The sequence below is a fragment of the Lygodium microphyllum genome, chromosome 28 (assembly GCF_053477565.2).
Source record: "Lygodium microphyllum isolate KBCC chromosome 28, Lygodium_microphyllum_v1.1.10, whole genome shotgun sequence".
NCBI lineage: Eukaryota > Viridiplantae > Streptophyta > Polypodiopsida > Schizaeales > Lygodiaceae > Lygodium > Lygodium microphyllum.
This window is the reverse complement of record NC_141162.1, coordinates 118,720,304-118,746,277: the sequence shown is the minus strand read 5'-3', so window position 1 is coordinate 118,746,277 and position 25,974 is coordinate 118,720,304. Positions and strand designations below refer to the sequence as shown.

Below are 25,974 nucleotides of genomic sequence, written 5' to 3'. Positions count from 1 at the left end.
GATGAGAGATCATATTGCCAACATCGTTCAAAGACTATTCGTAGCTTTTCTAAGTGCTCTTCCCAATTGGTTTGGACACACATCATCGAGGAATACTTCTAACCATTTTGGCTTTGACTCTTTCCTTCTCTCTTCCTCTAGCCTCTTGTGCCTTAGGTGGACTAGGAGGTCCCCCTTGGTGTGTTTGGTCCTAGGTAGTCAAGGCATTTCAAAGTCACTATCAAAGCTCACCTCTGACTCGGAGTTGTACTCACAATCCTCACCAAACAAGGTTGTCTCCCATGGTGATCATAGCTCTAAGGCTCACTCCACTCCAAATACTGATGTGGTGGCAAGTTGGACTAATTGTGCTTGCTCATAATCCACTACCTCTAGGCATTCCAACCAAGTATAATCTCAATCTACCTTGGCAACTTCTTTGTTCACTCTAAATGTGTCGACCTCTTGGGGTTTAGAGTCTACTATGATCTGCTCAATCACTCTTCCATCCATGCCATGTTTTATGGTCTACACTTTCTCTTTGCTTTTCTCACTGTGATGGAATAGTAGTCTTTGTACTCATCATTGGAAGCCTCACACTCAAATTGTGCATTGTTTTCGGGGTTCCTATCCTCAAATTTTTTCTCACTTGTCATGAGAGTCCAGTTCTATGACATGTATAGGTCATGCACCTTAGTCCATCGCCACTCCTTACTCTCCATGAGATCCTTGAGGGGATTTTGGTTTGCCATCTTGCTCACTTGATAGGTACTTGAGGATCTTATGGAGTTCCAACCTGTTAGTTAGGACATGATAGGTGATTGGTGTTGGTTGGCTATTTGATGGAACTCCTGGCCATCATGCATAGGGGCACTATGGGTAGGTTAGAAGTTATGAATTTTTTGGGTTTGTTAGCTGAGTCTATAGCTTTCCTATTTTCATTCTCATCATCCAAGAATGGCATATCAATAGTTGCCAACACATGCATCCAGTCTCACTCATCCTCAGGACAAGGAATGTACTTAGTTATGGGTCCATACTCGCTTCTAGCCTTTGACTCACCCTTCTATATGGCAGAGATAGCATCTAGATCCACTGGTGAGGTTTTCCAAGTGTCCATCTCTACTTGGACTACTTTAAGGATCTCTCCCTATCGGAATTTTCTCCCGTTCTATTTCTACCTCAGATGGTTAGAATCTTGTGAACCTCATTGAGCTCTCTCTCTTAGTGCAACCTCTCAGCCCTTTGCTCCTATCTATAGCTTGCTATGTGGTGCAATGTTATCCTTCCTAGCCTCCTCTCCTCCTCAAGATCAGCTAAGATTTTGATTGCATGTCTTCCATGGTGTGCTATCCTTGTTTGTTGGCCATACTATGCGACAAGTCACTGGATGTCATCTGAGTACCCTGCCACGTTAAGGTCAAGGTCAAGATCGAGGACATTCTCATTTGAACAAGTACCTATGGTGGTTGTCTCCTTACCCACTAGTATTTCTATGAGGTCAACTAGGTCGGCTAGAGATGTGTCTCCAATCTTGGCTAGTCCTTCATTCCCTGAGTGGTCTAATGTTTTGCCTTTCCTAGGTCTTTGTTTCTAGTGTCTTGGGTCACTCATCTGGTTTTCGGGGTTGCACCCCTATTGGTGGTTTGTTCTTAGCTTAATCCCCTTTAGTGTGTTCCTTGCTAATCCAATCAATTTGCCAAAGCACACACACTTACATGCTCAAACAATGCGACTCGATGTGAGCAATGCAAAATCAGGCTTTCCAATTTTCATATGCGCTTAAGTGTCTATAGTACAAAGTGTAACCTTCGATGAAGTCAATCACATCCAATCAGTTTCATGTAGTCTCAGCTCTTTCGCCTGGATTGTGATTACTCATAATAGCCGATTTTGGGTCCTGCATGGGTTGTGATAGGTGGTATCGGCCTAGACAGTCAACTTGAGTCTCTATCAGGGGTAAGCAGCTAGTCATCGGTAATTTCAGTCACTCCTAGACTATTAGGTCAGAGTTCTAAGTACAAATATCTCTATGGTCTTTTCTACAAGTCTGGGTTCCAATTGGGTTGTTGGACAGCTCGTTGTTAGCCTAGCAAGTCTTGGAATGATAAAAAATGGTCAAAACGTGGCACAATAATCAAAACATTGGAGAAGCACACATCAATGGTTGTGCTCAAGTAAGTGTTATCACTCAAGCATGTGTTGAACAGTTTAGTCTTTGGCTAGTTGCAAGATCCAACTTTCATATCAAGTTAGCCAATCATGCTAAAGTGAAATTCATTGTCATGTTATGCATGTAGGGTTAGGAGTTTTTCTACTAATCCTTGGGTGACCTTCGTTGTGTAAGGCAATTCAAAATTGAGTCAAAGGAACCATTATGATCTATGATCAATGAGGAGTACCTAGAAAATTGAGTCAAAGGAACCATTATGATCTATGATCGATGAGGAGTACCTAGAAAATTGAGTCAAAGGAACCATTATGATCTATGATGGATGAGGAGTACCTAGAAATTTTGATATGGCACCAAGAAGACAAGTGGAAGATGAGGATGAAGAAGAAGAAGAGAAGGAGGAATCAAGAGATTCACAAGAAGAGAGTGACTAAGAGGATGCTTTTGATACATATTTTGAATGCCATGTAAATTCTACCATTTTTGAAACTTTGAAAGATGAAATGGATAATGAATTAGAACGTAGGCAAAGGACGGAGGGATCAAGTAAGGGGGTACAATGTGGGAAACAAATGGAACAAAGATCAAGAATGGGGATGCAAATTTGGGTAAGGGAATACCATCAGAAAAAGAAAAGAGTTTACTATTTTTGCTTTAAAATGAGGGTACATCCAAAGGGAAAGGCTCAATGGGAGAGAGTGAAAGCAATGAGAATGAAGGAGAAACTTTTGCAACTAATAAAGGAACATGAAGATCGTGTTGAGATTGGAGAGGATGAAGAGGGAAACTCTAAGAACTTGAAGAACTTATAAACCAAACACCCATGAAGAAGATGGACTTGTTTGAAAAAATGTTAAGTTTGCATTTAACTTTTCAAGAAAAAAGACAATTCTATGGCATCATAAGGAAGTAATCGAATCTTTTCATAACCTCTTATCAAGAAATGAGGAGCATGCAAGGGGAAGGGCTTGGAATAGATTTTTTTAAAAATGTGAAACCTATATGCCAAAAACTTAAGCCATTAGCTCTCAAGAACAAAGTGCCATACTAAAAGAAGTGGAAAGGCTGTTGTGAGCTGGATTTATATATTCAGTGGGAGCATTCAAAATGGGTAAGCAAGTATTGTTGTAACCCCAAAGAAGATGGGAGGATAGAAAAATTGTGTGATTGATAAACCTTTGAATGTCATGACAAAACGTGATCATTACCCTTTTCCATTTATTGATGAAATTCTTGATTCATTTTGTAGGTTATAAAAGATATAGTGTATTTGATGGCTATTTAGGCTATTTCCAATTACCAATCACTCCCAAAGACTAACAAAAAGCCACTTTCATAACACCTTGGGGTTATTTTTGTTACAAGGTTCTACCATTTGGACTTACCAATACCAAAGAAGAGTAAATAGAGTTGTTGTTCTTTCCTCAAAAAGTTTATGCATGATTTTATTGATGATGTGTGTATACATAGTTCACTTTAGAGCATTGTGAAAACTGGGACAAAGTTTTTGCAATGGATAAACAAGTTTGCTAGTTAAATCCAAAAAAAAAAGTAAATTAGCCCAACCCAAAGTGAAGCTGCTTGGACATGTTATTTCTAAGAATGGAATTGAACCCAATCCTAACAAAGTGAAAGCATTGATTGCCTTGGCATCACCAATTGATACCAAGGAGTTGATAACATTTATACACAAGGTAAGGTATTTATCTTGTTTTATGCCTTTAGTTTCTTAATTGCTTTATCCTTTACAAATAGTTACAAAATGAGATCCACTCACTTGGTCTATGGAAGCCGAGGAGGTGTTTTAATAGGTAAAGGAAATGGTTGCTCATGTGACCACTATAAAAGCACCATATTGGGAGAAGGAATTTTATGTAAATCCTTGAGTGGGGGAGGATGCAATTGGGGCAATCCTCATGCAACAAAGACATCCAAAAAATCTATGGTGTGTAATTTTTAACCATAAAAAAAGAAAAAAATTTGTCTCAAATGCATAAAAGAAGTTCCACTTCAACTCAAGAAGAACTAGTTCCAAAGCTTCAATTAAGGAGAGAGAAAAAAATGCTATCAAGATTGGGATTAAGATATATTATTTGTTTCTTTATTTCTTACTACAACCAGTCCATTAGTAGAGGAAAGAAAGGGTGCTTGTCAATCCTATGAGAGAAAGGATATAGTTTGAAATTCAAAGCCAAAAGGAAAAAGATGTTGGAGAAGAGCTCCTTTCAACAGGATTAACCTTCAAATTTGGAGACTTACCATATGCTCAAACGGCCAACAAGGCATCACTCATCCAAATGGAAGGAATTACCTAAGCATTGTCCTCAAGTTTGTGAATATAGACTCCAGGATGTGCATACAATGGTAACTTGTGGCAGAAGAGTTACTTGAAACTGGAGTCACTCAAGGATTACCTCTTGACTGCAAGCTGCTTGTCACAAGATTTGCAATCGCTCCCAAGGAAGTTCTTCAAGTATCAGGCTATGTGAAAGACTCTGGGCAATATGCCCCTATGTTCTTCAGGAGGATGTGGTAACCTGTTCATGTGCTACGGACTTGACAAAAGTCTTCTCATTGTCACTGGTGGCCAAGCCTCTGGACAACTGAGGCACCTGGGGTGTGATGACAGGCAGTGTCCCCTCCAGCATGTGAATTACTGTACTGATTGAAGGCCTGGATGATGGCTGCACTTGCATACAGCAGAAGGCCACCTTCAATGCTCTGTCCACCTCCTCCATGTTCAGCTCCTCTGTCAGCAGCCTTGCATCCACAAGATTTTGCACTTGCTTGTGCTGAAGATACTGGTGGAAAGCCCACTCAGAGAAACTTTGCCTAGTTGATGAAGTCAAGGAGGTGTCAAAGCCCTTCCTCCCACTGACAGTCTCTAGCACAACCATGCCAAAGCTATAAACATCAGACTTGACTGTGATGGGTAAATTGGATCTCCATTCTGGTGCAAGGTAGCCTCTGCTCCCCCTCACAAGCATGCTCAAATGCTGTTTACCACGGTCTTTTGGGTTTGTGAGCTTAGCCAGACCAAAATCTGAGACCTTTGCACAGAAACTCTCGTCCAGCAGGATATTTTCTGGCTTTATGTCACAGTGAATGATGCAATCTCTACATTCTTGTTGTAGATATCTGATGGCACGCGCTGTTCCGACTAGCACATTGAAGCGAGTCGGCCAGTTGAGATTGGGTAAACCACTGCTGGTATCACCAAATAAGTACCTGTTTGGGTTTAAACTTGAAAGCTTATTAGTCCCAAGTACATCAGTGAAGTACTGTGGTGTGTGTATTGAATAGACTCAATGGATTGCCAAGACATCAATGGTCAATCAGCAAATGTAAACAATAGCTGCACGGGATCTAGCACAGATGATGCATATGTAATGAATTGGATAACCAGGATCAAAACAAACTAGAATAAACCAATAGGCTGGATTGACTAGCAAATACCTGTCCAAGGATCCGTTCTTCATATACTCATACACCAGCAGCCTATAGTTCTGCTCTGCACAGAATCCACAGAGGCGCACCAGATTAATATGATGTGTCCCGCCTAAAATGGCAACCTCCATCTGGAACTGCTTCTCCCCTTGGTCTACACGTTTCAACTGTTTTACTGCCACTTCTATGCTGGTCACACCTGAGGGCAGCAAGCCCTTATATACCGTTCCAAACCCACCTTCCCCCAGCTTCTCACCGAAGTTTTGCGTAGCAGACCGCAGCTCATTGTATGTGAATTGGATCGGTGCACCAGATGCATACTCTAAGAGAGCAGAATGGGAAGAGATTTGGGGTTCTTTACGGTAACCACGAAGCGATAGGCTTTTCTGAACCAGCAGAACAATTGCGAGGGTTGCAACGGCTGAGATGATGACAGCGAGGGGTAGGCGAAATCTTGACATGTTAGAAGAGGCTACAGAGGGGGCAGTCGTAGAGGAAGATGGAGGGAGGGAACCGCAGAACTTGAAAAATGAAGTGCTAGGTATGCCTGGTTCTTGATAGCCACTGAAGGTCAGGCCACCAGTACTCAGAAAGCATGACACTGACCCATCGTTGTAAGCAGTGGCTGCTACACACAGAGGATTCTGTAGGCATGTACTGTTGCACATGATCTCACCATAATCAACCATGACACCATTCATGTTAAAGAGCAGTGTGTTATCAAGCTGCACCATACCCGTGCCTGTGGTGCAACTACTCCCTTCTGTACCCGGCATGCTTGCCTTACATCCCCTCCTTAGATTGCTCGGATCAATGTATGTGAATCCAGCTTGCTCCACACAAAGGCAGGTAGGTCCACTGCTGTTGTAAGTGCACAAACCCTTATCACCGCAATAACCAATGACTCCGCATGCTTGCAAGGCTTCCCATCCGACGCTCCAATCTGTGGCTCCTGTGAAGTAGGCATAGAGCCGAAGGACCCCGTCTGCGTCCAAGGTTAACCTTCTAACGCTCGGACCCGGTGAATCATTCACGTCCTTGCTGGTCCATGACTTGAGACGTGTACCTTGCCCGTCAATGATAGCAAAAGTGGCACTCTGCAAGGCTGCATATGGCGGGGCGGCAGAGCTGCCCTCTGACGAATTGCCTGAGGTATAGCTTGACCAGTAGGAAACAGGGCTACTCCCATTCATCCAGACAAGGGAGAAGTTCCCACTCTCATTCATCATGGCCATGTAAGGGCCATTTTGCAGAGATTGGCCTGCTGTGAGGGGCTGGTCGAGGACGAGCGTATCGGTGGGGGTGTCGAAGCTCTGCCAGACGACGGCTCCGGTCTCATCGTAAAGCACAAAATTCCCATCCTCTCGCATCTCAGCGCCTGTGACATTCCGATGCGCGGTCGAGCTATTCCAGACTGGAGCTGCAGCAGAACCATGGTTTGAGAGCAGGACGAGGTTCCCGTCTGATGCGAGCTCGAGAGACGCACCTGCGCCAACCTGTAGATCTCTCCCCCCTGCTGTCCATGCCACTGTTTGTTGAGGTACAGCAGCATACAGGACCCCCACAGAGTAGGTCGCTGAGGAGGAGCCCTCTTCTGCTGCTGGGTAGAAGGCGAGCCGGAATGAGCCATGGGATGAGGCCCAGCCGGTGGTGAGGGTGGGAGTGAGCGTCGAGCCGAGGGTGATGTTCGCAGCCTCCAGTCCATGAAGATCACCGCCACATGATACCAAAAGCACCAGCAAGCCGTAGGTTTGCAGGCTACGGGTAAGGGAGGCAGAACCCGTGAGCATCTCTCTCTCTCTCTCTCTCTCTCTCTGGAGTCTGGCGCGCTACAAAATACGTACGAGAGTTGGTCGATGCTGTTGGACAGCTCTCCTAATCTCTCGCATGTAGGAGAAATCTGTAGAATTGACAATGGATATATTTAAATAGATTTAAAATTCTGATTTTAAACGTATCTTCGTGGCTGGAGTAATGGCGGACATCCAGGGTCGTCGTCAAATTGACTCGTGTTCAAATCTCCGTTTTTCTAGAAAGTAGAATAGGGCTGAACTCAAGACCTTTTGGTCACGTCTCTCCACGTATTCAACTTCCCTAACGAAATTACGTCCCTTTGGTCATAAAATCTCCATCTCTCTCTCTCAACTACAATTTAGTGTTCCCATAACTTTACAAAAATTTCTATGACATTTTAACATAGTTGTACCATCATATGGGATCTATACTACTTTACTAGGTGCTTCGCGCCTCGACTCTGTGCGATTTTTGGGGGCAGGGGTAGAGGTAGGGGCAGGGGCAGGATGCGTGGCACCCGCCCTTGCGTTCTCTTTTTTTTTCTTGTGGGGGAGGTAGGGGGCTGCCACATGGCACCCGCCCCCCACCTCTCGTTAACTAATAGTATAGATTATTGAAAAAATCTGAGGCTAAACACTCTAGTAGAAGATAATTGAAACACCACAAATCTGCGCATACTATCTTGAAGAGCAATCTTACTATTGAAAAGAATCCAATTATTAGAGTCTAAGCATGTAAAGCTGCTTTCTTTCTTATTAAATTCATAGTCACCTTTAGTTTGAAATGCAAGTAGAGTCTTCCAATAAGTCAAGTTTAGGTCATATGACATGCTTTTTCTTCCTTGCTTATTAAATTTATAATCACATTTACTTTGACATGCAAGTAGAGACTATACTTGTGGCACCACTTGAGTATCTAGCCTACAAATAGAAAGATGACACCACCCTTAAGTATCTAGCCTACAAATAGAAAGACTAGGTTTGCACGTGAAAAATGTAGTGCATTTGAAGAAGAAAAAAACAAGTAGAAACAAATCTCCAATTTTTAATAAAATTTCACTTTGTTCTCTCTCTCTCTCTCTCTCTCTCTCTCTCTCTCTCTCTCTCTCTCTCTCTCTCTCTCTCTCTCTCTCTCTCTCTCTCTCTCTCTCTCTCTCTCTCTCTCTCTCTCTAACGTAGCATGCCTATTAAGGCTAGAGCATTTACGTGCATGCATGTGCGTGTGCGTGTGTGTGTAGAAATTACTATTGCACATGTGGCATCACTCACTCTACCAACATGTATCACATAAAACAATAATCTAACTTGGTGTTCTAACTCCACTTAACCTTTGAAACAAAGGCAAGGTGTCCTTTGACATTAAAAAGGCAAGCTTACTACTAGGTAATGACTAATTGATCACTTTCCATCAATCAACCTATCCACGATGAATACTAAGTGTGTAAGGTTCTTGCTAGTGAAAAACCTACAATTCAACTTGTAAAACCTATAATTCCATGATGGGGAATGGTACAAGTGCCCATGATTACAATTTGCTTGAAACTATGTCTCCAAGAGTCCCCAAACTAGCTTTACGGACCACCCAAACAGCCTACTAAGCTCTAGCAATAGCCTTTTCTGCTACAATTAACTCAATGGACCTCTTGGGTTGGTAATAATAGTAATTTCTCTAAACTAAACATGGGTGTGAAATCATTTCTTACATTGGTTCATACCTCTCCAAACTATACATGTCTATGATACCCATGATAGTCAATGCTCAATGACTATCAAAGAAATTTTAGGTTTGTGGCCTAGTTTGGCTAAATACCACTAGAGTTTTGATGGCTCGCACAATTTGGCTTAGACTTTCACTAGTCCCCGCTGACTAGCCAACGGTGGCACCACTGCATCTAGTTTGCTCCCCTATTGGGTCAAGTGGTTTGCCCAACCTATACCTCAAGTTCCAATCAAATTTCAATGATTTTTTTGTTGCTTTCACATAGTAAATTATAGCAATTCCCTATTTGATCATTCAATCAACAACATGACTAAGAATAGGTTCCCTACAGGCCCCATAAACTAGCTAGAGGCAAACCCTATCTAGCTCCTGTGCTTATATAACTTCATTTAACCAACGAATTTTGAAAATTTTTCAAAGCTTTCCAAGAGTTCAAATAGGAATTTTCACTAATCAACTCATCTAGTTGCTTGGGCAAAACACTTTCAATCATAAGCTTGATAATCACAATATTTCCACAACAATCAAGCACTAATAAGTGTTCAATAAAACACCGAGCAGCTAGTCATAGATTTTTTATTGTTCATGATGAACTGACATTCAAAAACTAAAATTTCTACTAAATCAACTAAAGTCAATGTTTAGCCCCATCATTCTCTTGTTATGTATGCATGTCCTAGTCTCCTCAAACTACCCGCAACACCCATAACTAGATTGTTTTGTGGTGTTATACTACCCTCTGTCATGAATTCTTTCTCTCACCCTTAATCCACATGAATTTCTGCAATGAATAATAGAAACTCAGTCAATTTTTTGCATTAATCATGTGCTTCAATCTTTCCCATGAATGTCAAAATTTAATTCACAACAATAATGCATCTAATTGTAACAAGCATGACCGCTTCTAAAAGTTCCCCCTGCCAAGCTCTCAATTCAAAAAATTCAACTTAGCTATAGCAAACCATCCATATTTTCTTACTCTTAGGATGCATGTTTCTGCCCCGTTTGTCATTAGCATTGACACTCGCAGTCAAGGGCTTTTTCGGGTAGTCAAGTTTGACTGCAACTAGCTAGTTGCCATCAAACTCCCAACCCATGATTTGCTAACGTATCTCATAATGAAAACTCATAAAAATCAATAAATCTCAGAAATTTCCTACAATTTTTCATGACTTAAAAACTTAGTTGAATATTAGGTATTGGTTTTTCTTTTTTATACTCTGATATTTTATTTTATTTTTAATGTATACAAAGCTAGTCATTACAATTCGTACATGTTTTGATCATGAAAGTTGAATCCAACATTAGTTTCCAACCTTTGGAAATCTCCCTTCATAATTGTTTATTTGTCTAGTTGTCTCTTTAAATGCAACTGCAATGACACATAAATTTCTAAATAGCTTTTGTTTTGCTTATTGGTAAACATAGCCTCATCAAAACTAAGGCTGTCTTAGCTACAAACTTTTATCCTTTTTTGATTGCATTTACTCAAAACTATGATAACAATTCTAATGCTATTCAGTTGTATAGTTATAGATAAAGTGGGGATTGGTGTTTCATAGAGTAGGTGGCTCTTCAAGTAGGCTATGTAATGTGAGCAATATGGTAAATGAGTTAGAGGGATAATATTCGAATTATAATAATTCCTAAATAATCTAAAAGTGTTATGAAAATTATTTTGCAAAATGAGAATACATGTATAATCAAGGTTAAATTGGCAAATTACAACATGAAAGTAATGTACTATGGAACACTCGCATGATTCTAGAAATTTAGTGTCAAATCCAACCATGTGATTCTAGAAATTTAGTGTCAAATCCAACCATGTGATTCTTGGAAGTATACAGTGTCATATTTGTATAATGAAAGGGAATAAAATATCCTTTATTATTATGAAGTCATGTGGTTGTAGGAATGTGTCAAATCACCATTCAATTAATAATTGAAAGTTAAGAAAAATATTTGTTGGTTAAGTCGAATGCATGGTGACTACAAAGTCTTTGGTTTCAACCCTACATTCCACATAGGTATAGAAAAAGAGAGTGACCATTTTCATTATCTCTTTTAGAAAGAGATTTGAAGGAAAAAACCATTCAAACTAAAATGACTCACAGTTAGCCACATTCATGTTCATGAATATAATAGGATATTAATGCATCCAATTGGAAATGCAATTAAGTGTAAATATAAGTTTGTCAAGTTTTCGTACTTTTTTTTTCTGATGGCCTATTGCACACAAGTAGTAGATGACCACATTGATGCATTTTCTGAAACTTTTTTAAAAAACTTACAAGTGCGTAACAACAAGTTAGAAGGCTTGCATCCAAAGTCGTGTATTTTCCACAAAGAATAAGTGTGACATTTAGCACAATTTTAAATAGAACAAGACTACAAATTTTGTGGACCTGATGTAAGGTCACTTTAACATGATCCTTATGCAACTTTCATGAACTATTTTACACTAAAAATAACCACTCTCATAGCAAACAAAAAAACTAGAGGGATGTTGGTTGGCAGACCTATGGTTGGAGTCACAGTTTTGCAATCAGTAGCTTCCTAGTTTTTTTTCCCTTTCTTGTGTACTCGTAGCTCATTATTGTTTATATAAAGAAAAATAGCTTGACACAACAAAATATTGAATAAAAATATAAAGAAAGAACAAGAATGATGAAGTAAAATTGTTATTTGCATTACAATATGTACATGAGTTTACATAAAGCTTCAGAAGCCAAAGTTTGGATGGCATACAATATATCAAAATGCAAAGCTACTAAATCTTGGCTTGGATTTCAAAAAACATTTTATGCAACCTTAGATAGCGTATATCATCCACTAACCTCGTCAAAACTATTAGATTGACTTATTCTTGATTCCAAGTCTTCTCTTCAATGCCTTCTTTCCATATGAATGAGACATCTTGTATATTAGCAATAAGGAAAATATAACAACACATTAAAATCACAAAAGCTCAAATATTCCAACACTACAATTAAGAACCAAATTACAATAGAACCGAGAGTATTTTAATATACCTTCAAGTGCTACAAAAGCTATGGCCTTGGGATGTAGCTCTTCTGGAACTTTATGCACTTCATGTTGCAATCCTTTAATGGGATGGAGATCGCGTGGATGAGAGTCAGCTTTGTACACTTCACACTACAATTTTAAAACAAGATTTAAAGTTATTTCATCCCAATCCAAATATTTAAAGTTATATCGTGCAAAAAAAAATCTAACTCTAATTAAAAGTTGCCTCTATATAAAGAATATACCAACCTATGCCAAATAGAGATGGGGTTTTAGGATAAGACAATAACCATGAGGAAGATACTGTCACCTTTTGTAGGGTATTGAGGTTGTTCATGCCAAGTGTCACCTTGGGATCTAGAAAAGAAGTAGCCGTAGGAAAGATACTATAGTGTGCAATTCAAAGCACACTCTAACAGCTTGAGAAAGAATCTCTAGCGAAGAGAGATTAGTCACTCATGTTTCAAGGATTAGAACTTGGTGATGGTTACTATAGTCACAATAACAATGTTCTAGAACATGGGATTATTATCCAAGTGAACCCTAAATGATCAAAGTGATAAATATGTACTCTTAAGTTGTATCTAGTAGAAGAAGATAATACTCTTTACAAAGGTCAATCAAAATGTAAGACCCTTCCTAAATATCTTCCAATTAACTTCCTAATTGTTATTTGATGGACATACTAGAAAAATATTACAATTAATCTTGCATTTTCTACAGAAAACCCACAATAAGGGAGTCAATAGAAGGTGTCCAAGAAGGCCCTTGCATTGACCTTAAAATTAGCAAACTCTACTAACTTGTTTAGCCATGTATAACTCAAAACCAATGAGAGAGGTGCTCCCAAAAGGAAATGATGCCACACATGTAATGTTATGAGTATGTAGGCTCCTTTGGATGGCAATCACATCTACCAAAGCATTGCTATTGGGATTGTTTGAATCATCATCACCAACTTTGATAACTTGAGTAGGATTGAATAAACCTCACTTCCTTGGAGATTCTTGCATAGCCATCGAAGTGCCTATCCAAATAGCCTCTCATGGCTCTCACAAAATGGTGTGTATATTCTTCTTCCCTTCCATGGTAAGAGGGTTGATTTTATGGTTGTGTGTGAGGTTGTGAGATTGCAAGAGAGTAAGGGATCTGGCTATTTCTCTCTTTCTTCTTCTCTCATTGTGGGTACACTTGGTGTTGGACGAAAGGGAGTGATGGTATTGGATTGTGTTGCTTAAATCGTGGAAGCATCTTTAAGACTTTGAGCAATCAAACTATAGCTAAAATGCAAGAAGGTAAGATATGTGAGTTCACCATACCTCGAAGCTAGTCATGTATTCTTGCTTTGTGGATTGGAGAGAGAGATACATTAATAATTAGAGTAGAGTGTCAAGAAAAAGTCTCGCGACTATTGTAGGGAAATAGGGAGTAGCTTTCCAAACATGTGTGAGCCTTAGTTTCCAAGTGCTTTATTTAGATAAAGAAAAGGCCATCTTTCATCATTGTATGCAAACATATGAAATGTCCACTTGTGGTGAGCATGTAAAATCTTGAAATAAGGCCCAAACGCTATGTAGGGAAGAAATTTGTTGGTTAGTTAGAGCAAAGTGTCTAGAAGATAGGGTGAGAGATTACTGCCAAAGCAAGTTTCAGCTTTTGAAAGGATAGAAGTTTGTCAAAAGTCTCAATCGTTATATGTTTAGGCCAACAAAGAGTAGCTTCTTTCGAAAGATCTATGAGCCTCCTTTTCCAAATGCTTCATTTGGACAAAGAAAAGAGTCTCTTTCATCATTGTCCACAAAGATATGAAATGTCCATTCGGTGGGCATGTAAAGTCTTGAAGTAAGGCCTAAATTATATGTAAGGAAGGAACATGATGTTCTCCAAATATGGCGATCAGAGTCTTGAAGTAAAGGCTTGAATGTGGTTTATGTTTCATTATCATGATTAATATAGACTTGTCCAATAAAAATTTAAGTAGAGTTCCAAAATGTAATGATAACTTAATATAATTGACATTCAAGCCTTACTAATTACAAGGAAGTAGAAGAAGCATCTTCTCAAAAAATCCAAGGTTGCATCACTTTCTATGTTTTAAAAATTTCATGGTTTAAATAATTTAATTTTATTCATAGATTTTATCCTTTGAGATTTACATTTATTGTAGACTTTGCAGTAACCTAGGGATACACTCGAAGGGGGAGGAGTTGGGGGAGCGGGATATCACTCATAAACATGTAGATATATCATGTGGGTTCAAAAGAAGAGATTTTTAAAATAAAAATTTTATAATTTTTTCATATACAAATTGGTGCAATGTAAAGGAGCTATTCAGATATTAAATAAGCAAAGAGGTATGTTTTATTTAGTAAAATTTTATGGATAAGGGTATTTTTAAATAGGGCTTGAACATATGTGATATAGAGTATATAGTGAACCTCCCTATCTCACTTTAAAAAATGGAGACAAGTTGATAGAATAGAAGTGAATGGTTGCTCAAAAGTTACATTGATAGAGCTTTTGCAACATGGATGCACCAAAAGGGTAAATGCAATTGAGGCCTTCCACCCTAAGATAAAGTAAAATTAGGGTTACAACTAGCCCCCTTCTCTAAGATGGCACTCTAGTTAGAGTTTGTACTCCCTTTGCATTTTAGGATTTCACATTTGTGAATTATGGTTTGCACCCTCTCTTGGGCATTCTACCCACTTTGTGGTCTCTAGGTTGGTCATTGTTCAATGTATGTTTGTACCTTAGCCTAATTAGACCTAACCCTCTATTATGATTACAACTTTACGTGCACATATCCCCAGACAATAGTTGCAGATGTGGGACAAATAGAAATGTGAGTGGTAAGACAATGGGCACAAGAGTAATGAGTCCAACTCTCAAACAATAATGTAGCAATGATAATAATATATCCAAAGAAGTTCACAAATAATACAACTATCCAATAACACACTAAAATATTTCAAAAAATAATGATCCACAAAAAATAATTCTAGCACGTATGCTTTGATTGTCTTTGACCTCAACACTTGCATTTTAATAGTCTTTGACATTTCTTAACTTTGTCTTCTAGAATTCCTAGTAACACTCCCTTACAAAATGCAAACATTTAGCACAAACTGTAAATCTTAGCAACTTTAAAGTGCACCATTTCTTGTGCATTTAATAGGTTGTTAAATAGAACATTAAACATGGTTTTTAGACATTGTTATTGTAACATTAGAAAATGCATTTAAGCAAGCATCAAGAGACCTTAAATATTGTTTATGTAAGGGTCCTAGCATGCTTATACACAGGTGTAAATACTCATTTATGGACCCATTTATCCTAGTATTACAAACATAATTAAGACTGACATTTACTAAAACATTTACAAACTCGTAAAAACATGTATTTACATTGTCATTCAACAAAGAAAATTAAGATCCTAAAATAGTAAATAGCAAAGAACAAGAATAACAAAGAAGATCCATAGAAGAAAAATAAATTTATGAAAGCTACAAATTCTCATGACATTTTAAGTGAGCTAAACCTTGGAACTTTTGAGAAGATGATTCTCTCTATTAGGCTACAACCATGCTTGGGACACCTGCAAGGCTCCTATTGTTTCAAGAGTCCAACCATCTGAGGTAGACCAGCTCTCACCTAGTCTCTCACCTCTCTTATTCAATGGCTACTCTCATAGGCAACAAAAGCAACCAATGGGACTAAGTTTGTAGTAGGCACACCTAGAGCTCACTCATCGTTGTAGTCTTAGCAAGCAAAAGTGGTCTCGTGATCTGAGTGGCACCGCCTTCTTCTACAACCTCTTGAATTGAATGTGAAATCCACCACTTGCCTCTTGTGATTGTTGAGTGAAGCATGCTAAGGTAAAGAAGGTGGAGAATCACCAAGTGCTTCATGACTTGTCCCTCACACTCCCTCTCTCTTGCTCTCACTCACTCTCTCAATGGGACACACAAGAGCTTTAGGCAATAGAACATAGGTAGAAGGGAACTCACTCAAAAGTTGGCACACACTCGAATGATCTCTTTCTCAAAATTTTTGATTTTTATACATAGGTTTGGAGGGCTCTAGCCCTGTTTGCCCCTTGGGCACCTAGGCCATCCTATTATCCATCAAACTTGAGCTTGCATTTGCAAGTATATGTTAAAGGTAAGTGGGACTCAACTCTGCAAAGATTATTACAACTTGCATAGGAGTGAGCCCATCACTCGAATTACATTGGTTACTTCTTGACGTTACCAAAATGCATACTATTATAAAAAATTTAGGCCTTTGCTTTCTTTCTCGTCACTTGTCACATGATGGAGTTAATATTATCCCCCTCCTACATGAGTACCAGTCCCATGGCACTGCTACGGGAAATGTTTGGTGGAGCGTACTGCATTGGAAGAGGACATTTAGGTATGATTGCTATGCTATTGGCAGTGGGAGAATAGTGACTAATGCTAGAAAGGTGAGATGGCTTGCCTTTGGGGTGGCACATAGGCCGTGTGGCACATGGTTGGGTGTGGATGATGATAGGCCACCGATGTTGATGGGTCTCATGCCATGTCCACTATGCTTACACATCTATTGGTTCTCTCCTTAAGGGATGTACTATCCTTCCTTGTGTTGTGGATGGTGCACGTGTTGGTGCAATTGGGAGTTGGGTCAAATTCTAAGTAAGCTCAAAATGTTATCCCACACTTGAGGACCTAGTTAGTGCATGGTGGGGGGTGTAGTGTGATGTTTAGGGAGATAGGTTTGTCAAGTGATCTAGGATGTTCTATCCTTGATGAGTCTTGAATCTATGTTGTAGGGGAAAACTTGGGGGTTTTGGCTTTGCTTTGAGACTCGAGAACCCCTAGGTGTAGTATGCTTGTGAGAACTCTCCTATTTTTTCCCTTTCCTTCTCGTTTCTTTTATTTTCTTTAAAAAAAGAAAAAAAAAACATGCACTCCTCAGGTAGTGGCTAGAGCATTCTAGTCAAGTAGCCTCTACTCAAGAGGTACTCCTTTGTGTCTAACATATCTTCTAGGATACTCATGAAATATGTGGGTAGGAGTAAGGCATGGAGATGTAGCCACACCATGGCACTTGTATCTATTCTCACATACACATCAAAGAAAAGGAGTGGCAACATGGCTTTGTACAAGGTGGGTGACTATTGTAGTAGTATAAGAAGAATCTTCAAATAATTACAAGTGGTGATGAAAGCCTCGTTAGGATAGTTTTGTTGAATGCCCTTACAAACACCCTGAATGAGGGAATCGAGTCCCTTGGCTGAAAATGATATGTCTTCTCAAATAACACTGAGGCCCGTACATTGGGAACCTTGGGGAAATTATATAGGCCATGTTGTTGAGCCAAAAGCCACATACAAGTGGGACTTTGGATGGACTTCTATTCTTTTAGAAGTTGTAACTCACCTTGGTGACAATCTCTCACCCTCGGGTAAGTTAGTCATGAATATATGTGTACATCACGTGGGTTCAAAATAAGGTATTTTTAAAATACCATTTTTTACATATAGAAGGGTGCAATATAAAGGGGTTATTTATAGATTGAATAAAAAAGGGTTATGTTTTATTCAAAAAAAATTCATCGATAAGGATATTTATAAATAGACCTTGAATGCACATGATGTAGAGGATATACATATAGTAACTTCCCGGAGCTCTCACCTTGTCTTTTAACACTCCACTCTAACTAACCAAGCATATGCTTCTCTATCCCCAAAAAACAAGGACACAAGCCTAGCCTCGACTTGTAGTGAACTCACCAACTTACCTTCCCACATATCTTAACCCTCAAACAAACAAGGTGGAAAAGCTAGAAAATCTAGAGCAGAAAACAAGGCCAAGGCAAAAGTGAAACCGAAGACGAAGGCATGCCAAGAAGATTTTGAAAACAAAAGAAGTGCAGAAAAGTCCTAAATCAAGGAGAAAGATGCAGAGAAAAAGTGCAAGTCAATATTTTTGTAAAAAAGCACAAGGCGTACTATGATTTATTTTAAGAGTGTCGGGCCCTCACCCGTGCAATTTGTAAAGGTAGATAGGTGGTAGGAAGGAAGCTAGGAAGATAGGAGGACAATGGGAAAAAGGGCCTAGGGCCATGTAAAAAAGGGGATAAGGGGATGATTGTCCAAAAGGGATTTAGGGTTTTGTATATAAAGTTGAAAATTGAATGAGAAGCTCATTCTTGTGTGTGGCCAAAAGTGGCTCTCCTCTTCTCCTTCTTCTTGCTTGCTTGAGCTTGTGCTTGAGAGAGAGTGTGTGAGAGTGTGAGGGAGTGAGTGTGTGAGGGTGAGGGACCGGGGTGGAGAAGCTCTCCATATTCTTCTCTCTTCTTCTCTTCTCTTGTCTTTCTCGCGGCAATGGAGCTTGGAGTGCAGAGCTTGAGGATGGAGCTTGCTTGACTCTTGCACTTGGATTGTGGAGCTATCGGAGTGCTCATGAGAGGAGGTAACTCGATCGGGCATGGAGGTAAGCTCACTACACCCATAGAGATGGACGACGCATTGGCTACGTGAGAGGTAGCCATTAGTGCTCGGCTTGGAATGCTTGAAGCAATAAGCGGCCCATGGGTCTTGGCGATTGAATGCCTCCACATTTTGATTCCGTTGTCGGAACCAACAGATTCAAGCCTTGAGCTCTTGCGCACTTAGAATCGAGCATTGAAGTAGGGTTTTCCTTGAACCGGTGCTTGAGCTAGATAGATAGGAAGCGAGGGAGTTTGAAGAGGTATTCGATATCCTTAGCAAGTAGGTTTTTGGTTTTTGGACTTGGAAAAGCATGTTGGATTAGTGTAGGTATTTCCCTTATGATTTTTTCTTGCATTTAGGTAGGATAGGAGCAAAACATTGGAGCATGCAGTAAGGTTTCTTGTTGCTGTATAATAGGCTGAAACATGGAAAATAAGGGCAAAAAATGAAAATTTGGGTTAAATATTGGTGAGGGGAGCAAGACTAAGGTGAATATAGGCCTGGGCAGGGTGATAAGGGGCTAGGAGTAGCAAGGAAGACCACATTTTGCATTGCAAGGTTTCAAGAGAGCTAGAGAGAGCGAGAGAGAGCTTCATTGTGTGGACCTGCTTCAATCTTGCCATTGAGGAGTTCTTTGCCCACCACAGGTAATTCCACACCTTCCCCTGCATGAGTAGCTAGGATTTGGAGGTGCTCAACTAGTAGGAAGGCCTTGATAGCTCGATGCAATGAATTCTATGAAGTCTGGCAAAAAATGCATCATGCTTGGCCTGAGTCCGAGTGATGGCGATTCTGGGCCAAGTCCCAGAATCGGCCCTTGGCCCACCTGACTGTCGAATGCCCCCCACTCAGCCCTCTTGATTCGAACACTCATCCTCGGCCTGTCCAAGTCAACCATTCGGACCAACTTAATATTCGACCCTCAGTCAACTCAATTCGGCCCAAACCAACTCAAACGATCGACTCGGCCCACTAACCTGACTTGGCCCTCGGCCATGTCCATTCGGTTGTCCGAGCTGCAAATTTGGCCACTGTTCCTATTCAGCCCTCGGCTCGTCCGAGTCCACCACTCAACCCCTGCAATCCAGATGAGTTGAACCGAGTCAGATTTTTGCAAATATTTTGAAGAATTGCACTAGACCTAGCCAGAGTTCAACCGCGCAAACCTTGTGAGCCATCCCGATTCCCAGAGTCTGATTCTGGCATAAGGAAGAGGTAAATTTGCAATACGTAGCTACTTAGCAGCCTGAGTAGGTTGCTGAGAGACTCAACGCCGTAGCGGTAGCCAATTGAGTCATAGACCCCGAAACGAACCTAAAGTGAGTAAGATGATACAGCAAGAAACCCTAGAACCTCAATGGGCCAATCCATCCAGCAAGGGCAAAAAGGCCATACCACAAAAACATGTGTAGGTTGCATTCGGATTGCATCTAGTCAAAACAGAATGCAACAGCATCAAGCTACTGTGAGGATGGCTAGACATGACAGTCTTGACAATAGATGCACCTTGAATGGCACTACACAGACCACCCATGACATCAGTAGAGAATCCAAATCTAGCTGTGGATTTGGGGGCTCAAGGGCATGCATGAGAAGGCTTAAATTTACAAGCCAAGACTCGGAAGATGAAGACATAGTATCGCTTGCTTATCTTAGGTTCAAACTCACTGCAAAAAGAGAGCATAGTGTCGATGCTCTCGTTGATGATGGAGCAAATTTTAATATATTGACCTGTGAAGCATGGACTTTACTAGGCTAACTAGAGCACACATCGACTAATGCAACTCTTAGTCCTTATGGGGGACACCTACAAGCACTCATGGGAAAGTACAAAATCCTTGTAACTATTGAAACTGAAAGTTTTCCTATCCTATTCCATGTTCCTCCAAATAGTGCTAGTTGTGGAAAGGAAACCCTCCTAGGACAACCCTTCAAAAGGGCACAAAGTGCGAGGCTGATTACATAGCACAGAGGATACACTTGACATACCCGATGTGAGGATAATCACAACCTTTAGTAAGGGCGACCTCATCAAACCTCGAGGGAAAGACAAGGAATGTTCTGAAATACCAGGTAAGTCTAGTGATGAGAGCAAGGAGTTGTTGAAAGAGTTGGTACAAGCGCATGTTGAATAGAGAGAACCGGTGAGCGAGGCCATGCTCGAAACAAGAAGGGCAGGAGACAATGCCAAGGATAGGCTTTGGACTTACAAATATCATAGAAGACCCTAAAAGAAGTCCACACCTTATGGACGAAGGTATTAATGAAGAGCTAGCACAACACCGCGATGGATATCCAAAGCATTGCTACGTGCTCAAGGGTATTACACAGGTAATCGATGGATTTGGATACCAAAAACCCCTTGCTAAACCACCTCTGTCAGGCCATGACTTATCAAGAGCAAAGAAGCGCAAGAGGAAATCTAAATGAAAAAACACGTCTCAAGTCAAAAACATTGGAGTGACCGAGCCCCTCACAATTAAAATCAAGAAACCAAATGAGACTATTTGAAGGGTAGATTCTTAGCCTATCGTGCTTAATAAGCAAATATCATATGTACCCGTCGAGTGTACACAAAAGCCACTAGTACCCAAGGAGCTCTTTGATTTCCCGAGAGGATAGCAAACATCATAGGTGCAACATTTCTCATAATAAGGTTGGTTGCTCAAAAAATCAAATAATAGAATCATCTAACAGCCATGAGCAAATCTTCCAGCTAGTGCCAAGTCCACCTGGGAGTCCCAAATCTCCTACACCCTCTTTTCCTAAACAGACACCAAAAGCACAACAACAGTCATCAAGTGCAACTACTCAATCCCAATCTCCATCTCCATCTAAGCTTCCAAATGTCCAAGAGGTGGGACATGACACCACCCTTAGCTCTCAGCCTAAGAATATGCCTTTCCAATCCATTGTGACTACCTCAAATGATGCTTGATTTGCACAAGTGAATGCTCAAAGGGAAAAAAAAAACACAACCACTTCTAATCTTCCTAAGGACATGACACCACAATCGACTAATAGTAGCTGGTCCATTGAGCTAGCTGCTACTACTTCTGATCAGGAATCACAGTAGTCACAGCCTTTGGCCGTGACGATGTCCCTTGCGGAATGTGTCCTTAGCCATTCATCGGTGGAAGAGGTGTTGCAACCAACATCCTTGACACCTCCAGCACTGCCAAAGAACCTAAAGCCTAGGCTTAAGTAGAAACCTCTCGAAGATGTGGCCAAGGAGATGGTGCATCTGACAAATCAACCTAGCAAGGTTCTTCAATAGGTCACAGCTACATCCCATGAGAACATACCAAAGGAGGAGAGAGCTAAGGCCCAACCAAGCACATCAACGACTGACCTAGTTCAGGATCTCGAGTCTTTAAGGGATACACCTTCATTTCCCAAGAACAAGAGGAGAGAACAATGAAAACAACATCAGTTACAAGTGGTTGTGGATGCCAAGAAGATTGAGACCAAGAGCATGAAAGAACTTGGGAATAAAGCATCGAGTCCACCCACTAAGAAATCCATTGCCATCTCCCCTAACAGTAGTGAAACCTCAGACACATCTGTGTGTTTTGATAAGTCAAAGAAGCCATCACCATCAATGGTTGCTTGCAACACTCAATCCACCGACAACCACAAAACTTGCATAGACCAATCAAGAGTGGATACAACACTATCACAACAGGGTGACAAGTCTATACTAGTCACATCCAAGGAGAACCATGACGTAATAACAACAAATCCTTAGGAGAAACATGAAAGCCCCGAGGACATAAGCAATCCTAGAGTTGACCAATCTTTCTCATCTAGGATTGAGCCTCCAGCTATGCTAAAGTCTAAGGAAACTCCTAGAACCTTGCATGAGATAGCCACCGAGCAAGCCCTCATTGAACATAGAAGTGTCACAGAATGCTTAATTGAGTTGGATGCTAAACTCAAAGTATTTGCACGTGTCTACGTCCTTGCAAACATGGGTGCATTCCATAAGGAGCAGCTTGAGGAATACTTGTCATTTTCTCTATCCTGGGAAGAGCAAGAATATCTTGACGAGCACTATGACAAGCTCCTACATAAGCGCATGAAACTCATCTTTGACAAGGAAGTTGACGACTTACGTTTAACTGTGACATTCATCAACGATGTGCTGTGCCAACCAAATCTCTTAGAGATAGAGCAACTAAAGAGACAATTAAAGGGTGGAAGTCAATTTGAAAAATGTTGGTTTGAAAATTGCATTACGATGGTGAACTGGGAGTGCAGATTATGACGGTCTCAGAGAAGTGATTGGCCAAATGGTAGTCTCAAAGAGACCCAACCTATGTGGTGCCAACTTCCTTTCGAGTCCTGACAACCATTAGGTGTATGGACTTAGTATGAACTAGCCAAGAAAATGCTCTGGTTACATGTTGCGAGTAGGCTTGCCAAGGTACCATGCTACTCGATGTTGCAAATTATCTATTGCTATTGAGTAAGCTGCCACGAGTATTGGATGCGTGTGCTACACTCCAGTATAATCCTGAGTTCTACAATTGGTTTTTATCCTTATGAAGTGACATGGATGCATAAATTGTACATAAATGAATAATGTGTTTTGTGACTGTGAATAAATAATGCCCAAGCGAGCACACACGCAAGCAATGATAGTCGAGTGCAGGGAGAAAAGTTGGGTTTGACAGGTTGAGCTCCTAGGGTCCTCCTCTCACCACACATCTAGAAGTCGTGTGACTGTTCCTACCTCTAGGTAGAGGGCATGTAGTCCTCATGTCCGCCATGGGAAGCCTTGACCAACACCATTGAGGGTGTACACAGGGCACCGTCCCTTTCTATAGGTTCTCCCTCTGTTTCTGATCTCCCCTTCAGGGTCCAGTCCATCACAACTAGTCCGTGCAATTTGGAGTGAGAAAAGATCTACTAATGGCTGGAATACACCACGCGGCCGAAGCAAGACGAATATTATCATGGGGGTTGTCCCTCTACAACGACTATTATGCGCTTAATGATCTACTATTTAATCCCTTTCATGCAAATAATTCCATCCTGCCTCAGGGCCTAACCCTTGGTTCACTTTTTGTAGGTTCTCCCATAGTAGCCGCCACGGAGCACCCAGTGCAGCTAGCTTGCAAGGAAGCTATCTGCCATTGGAGGGAAAATATGGCATGAGCTCCTCCGCCAGAGCGCTATGTACCTACCCTGAGGTACACACCAAAAAGAGGCCCTAAGTGACACTGCCTCTGATGTAAGCCAAAAACTTCCCATTCTAGGAAAAAGAAGGCTCAAGGGAACTGGGGGATGGCAACCCCGGCCGTGTAGGCCCTCACTAGTATCAAGATTGTGGGAGAGAAGGAAGGAGTCTCACTTGAAGCTTTCTTGCTTGCACAATGGGGGAATACACACAGAGGTGGAGGCTGAAAACAGTTTTTCTCTTCTTAGTTGTGTAAGCCAAAAGAACTCAAATACAAAGAAATAGAAGAACCCTATATATGGGTCTCAAACCAAACTCAACTAACTAAGGTGGCATACTAACTGAGCCATGAACTAGAGTAGATAAGGATAGCTATTATGTAGCTATTATTCATGGGCGGTGTACCAACCGCATCTACAACTGACAAGTCGGTGACATAAATGCACAACGGGCACCCTAGCATATCACGAGTGGAGCTCGATATCTCAACACTCCCCCTCGAGCTCAATCCCAATTCATGCACACCAAGCAGGTCTCTGAACTTGCGCAGCTTCTCTGCGCCCAATGCCTTCGTGAATATGTCAGCTACCTGATCCTCTGTGCTGACATAAACTAGATCAATAAGACCTAGTAAAACCCTCTCTCGCACATAGTGATAATGCATCTCAATGTGCTTTGTTCTAGCGTGATAGACTGGGTTATTTGCCAAGTGTATATTACTCATGTTGTCACAATAAATGACAACTGGCCCATCTGTAGACTGATGCATATCATAAAGTAGCTTATGCAACCAAGCTACCTCACATGCAGCCATTGCTACACCCCTGTACTCAGCCTCTGTGCTCGACAAGGCAACTGTAGGCTGTTTCTTGCTGCTCCAAGTGACTGCAGCACTCCCAAAAGAGAACACATATCCATTGGTAGATCGTCTATCAGAAATACTACCAGCCCAATCAGCATCAGTGTATCCATGCAACTGTATCTGAACCCCAGTCTCATGAAATAGTCCATACTGCAATGTGGACTTCACATACCTGAGTATGCGTCTAGCCGCATCCAAATGTGGTTTCCTTGGAGCCTGCATAAACTGACTTACCAATCCAACAACATAGCTCAAATTTGGCCTGGTAATAGTCATATAAATCAAACTTCCTACTATGCGTCTGTACATAGTAGGGTCTTCCAGAAGCTCACTTGCATCTGTGCTCAGCTTCACATTCTGCTCCAAAGGAACTGAAATAGGCTTACAGCCTGTCATCCCATATTTGGACAGCATGTCCAATCCATACTGCCTCTGCAAGAGCTGTATCCCACTTGGTGATCTAATCACCTCAATGCCCAAGAAATAACGTAGCTCTCCCAAATCCTTCATCTCAAACTTTTGCTTCAATAGCATTTTCACATGAACGATATCTTCATCACTGTCACCTGTCATAATCAAATCATCAACATAAATGACAAGTAGCATAATACCTTTCTCTGTTTTTCTCACATAAAGTGAGAAATCTGCCTTGGAAATCTGAAAGCCAATAGTGACAAGATATTGTCCTATCTTGTCAGACCATGCTCTAGGTGCTTGCTTCAAGCCATACAAGGCTTTCTTCAACCTGCAAACAAACTCAGGATGAATAGCATGCACATAACCTGGTGGCTGCTCCATATAGACCTCTTCTTGCAAATCACCATGCAAGAAGGCATTCTTTACATCCATCTGATGTAAAGACCATCCCTTTGATGCAGCCATAGCAATGACTGCTCTTACGGTTGCCATCCTTGCAACCGGACTGAATGTTTCTTCATAGTCAATGCCATATATTTGTGCATACCCCTTGACTACTAATCTTGCTTTGTATCTGTTCACAGAACCATCTGCATTGTGCTTCACCTTATAAACCCACTTATAGCCAATTGCATTTTTACCTTTAGGCAAAGGTACCGATTCCCATGTAGCATTTGCTTCCAAGGCATCCATTTCTTCATCCATGGCTTTCTCCCATTTTTCTTTTCCCATGGCTTGCTCAAAAGAAGTGGGTTCTGGTTCCTGTATCACTTTGACCATATATGCATAGTGAATGGCTGTAAATCCATCATATTTCAGCCTATCCACAGGATACCTAGCTCTGGTAGACCTGCGCAAAGTAGGTTCACTCCCAGGTGCTCTCAAAACATCCCTGG

At 40.9% G+C, this 25,974-nt stretch overlaps 1 protein-coding gene across 1 annotated transcript; it reads right to left on the bottom strand.

Moving 5' to 3' along the window:
• Nucleotides 1–3,989: 3,989 nt before the first annotated feature.
• On the bottom strand, nucleotides 3,990–7,466 carry LOC148011910 (G-type lectin S-receptor-like serine/threonine-protein kinase At1g34300). Its single transcript, XM_087670693.1, has 2 exons — nucleotides 5,609–7,466; nucleotides 3,990–5,380 (listed from the first exon to the last, which is right to left on the bottom strand). Exons 1-2 carry the CDS (start codon nucleotides 7,387–7,389, stop codon nucleotides 4,672–4,674), a joined length of 2,490 nt encoding a protein of 829 aa, XP_087526819.1. The 5' UTR covers nucleotides 7,390–7,466; the 3' UTR covers nucleotides 3,990–4,671.
• Between the last annotated feature and the right edge of the window lie 18,508 nt (nucleotides 7,467–25,974).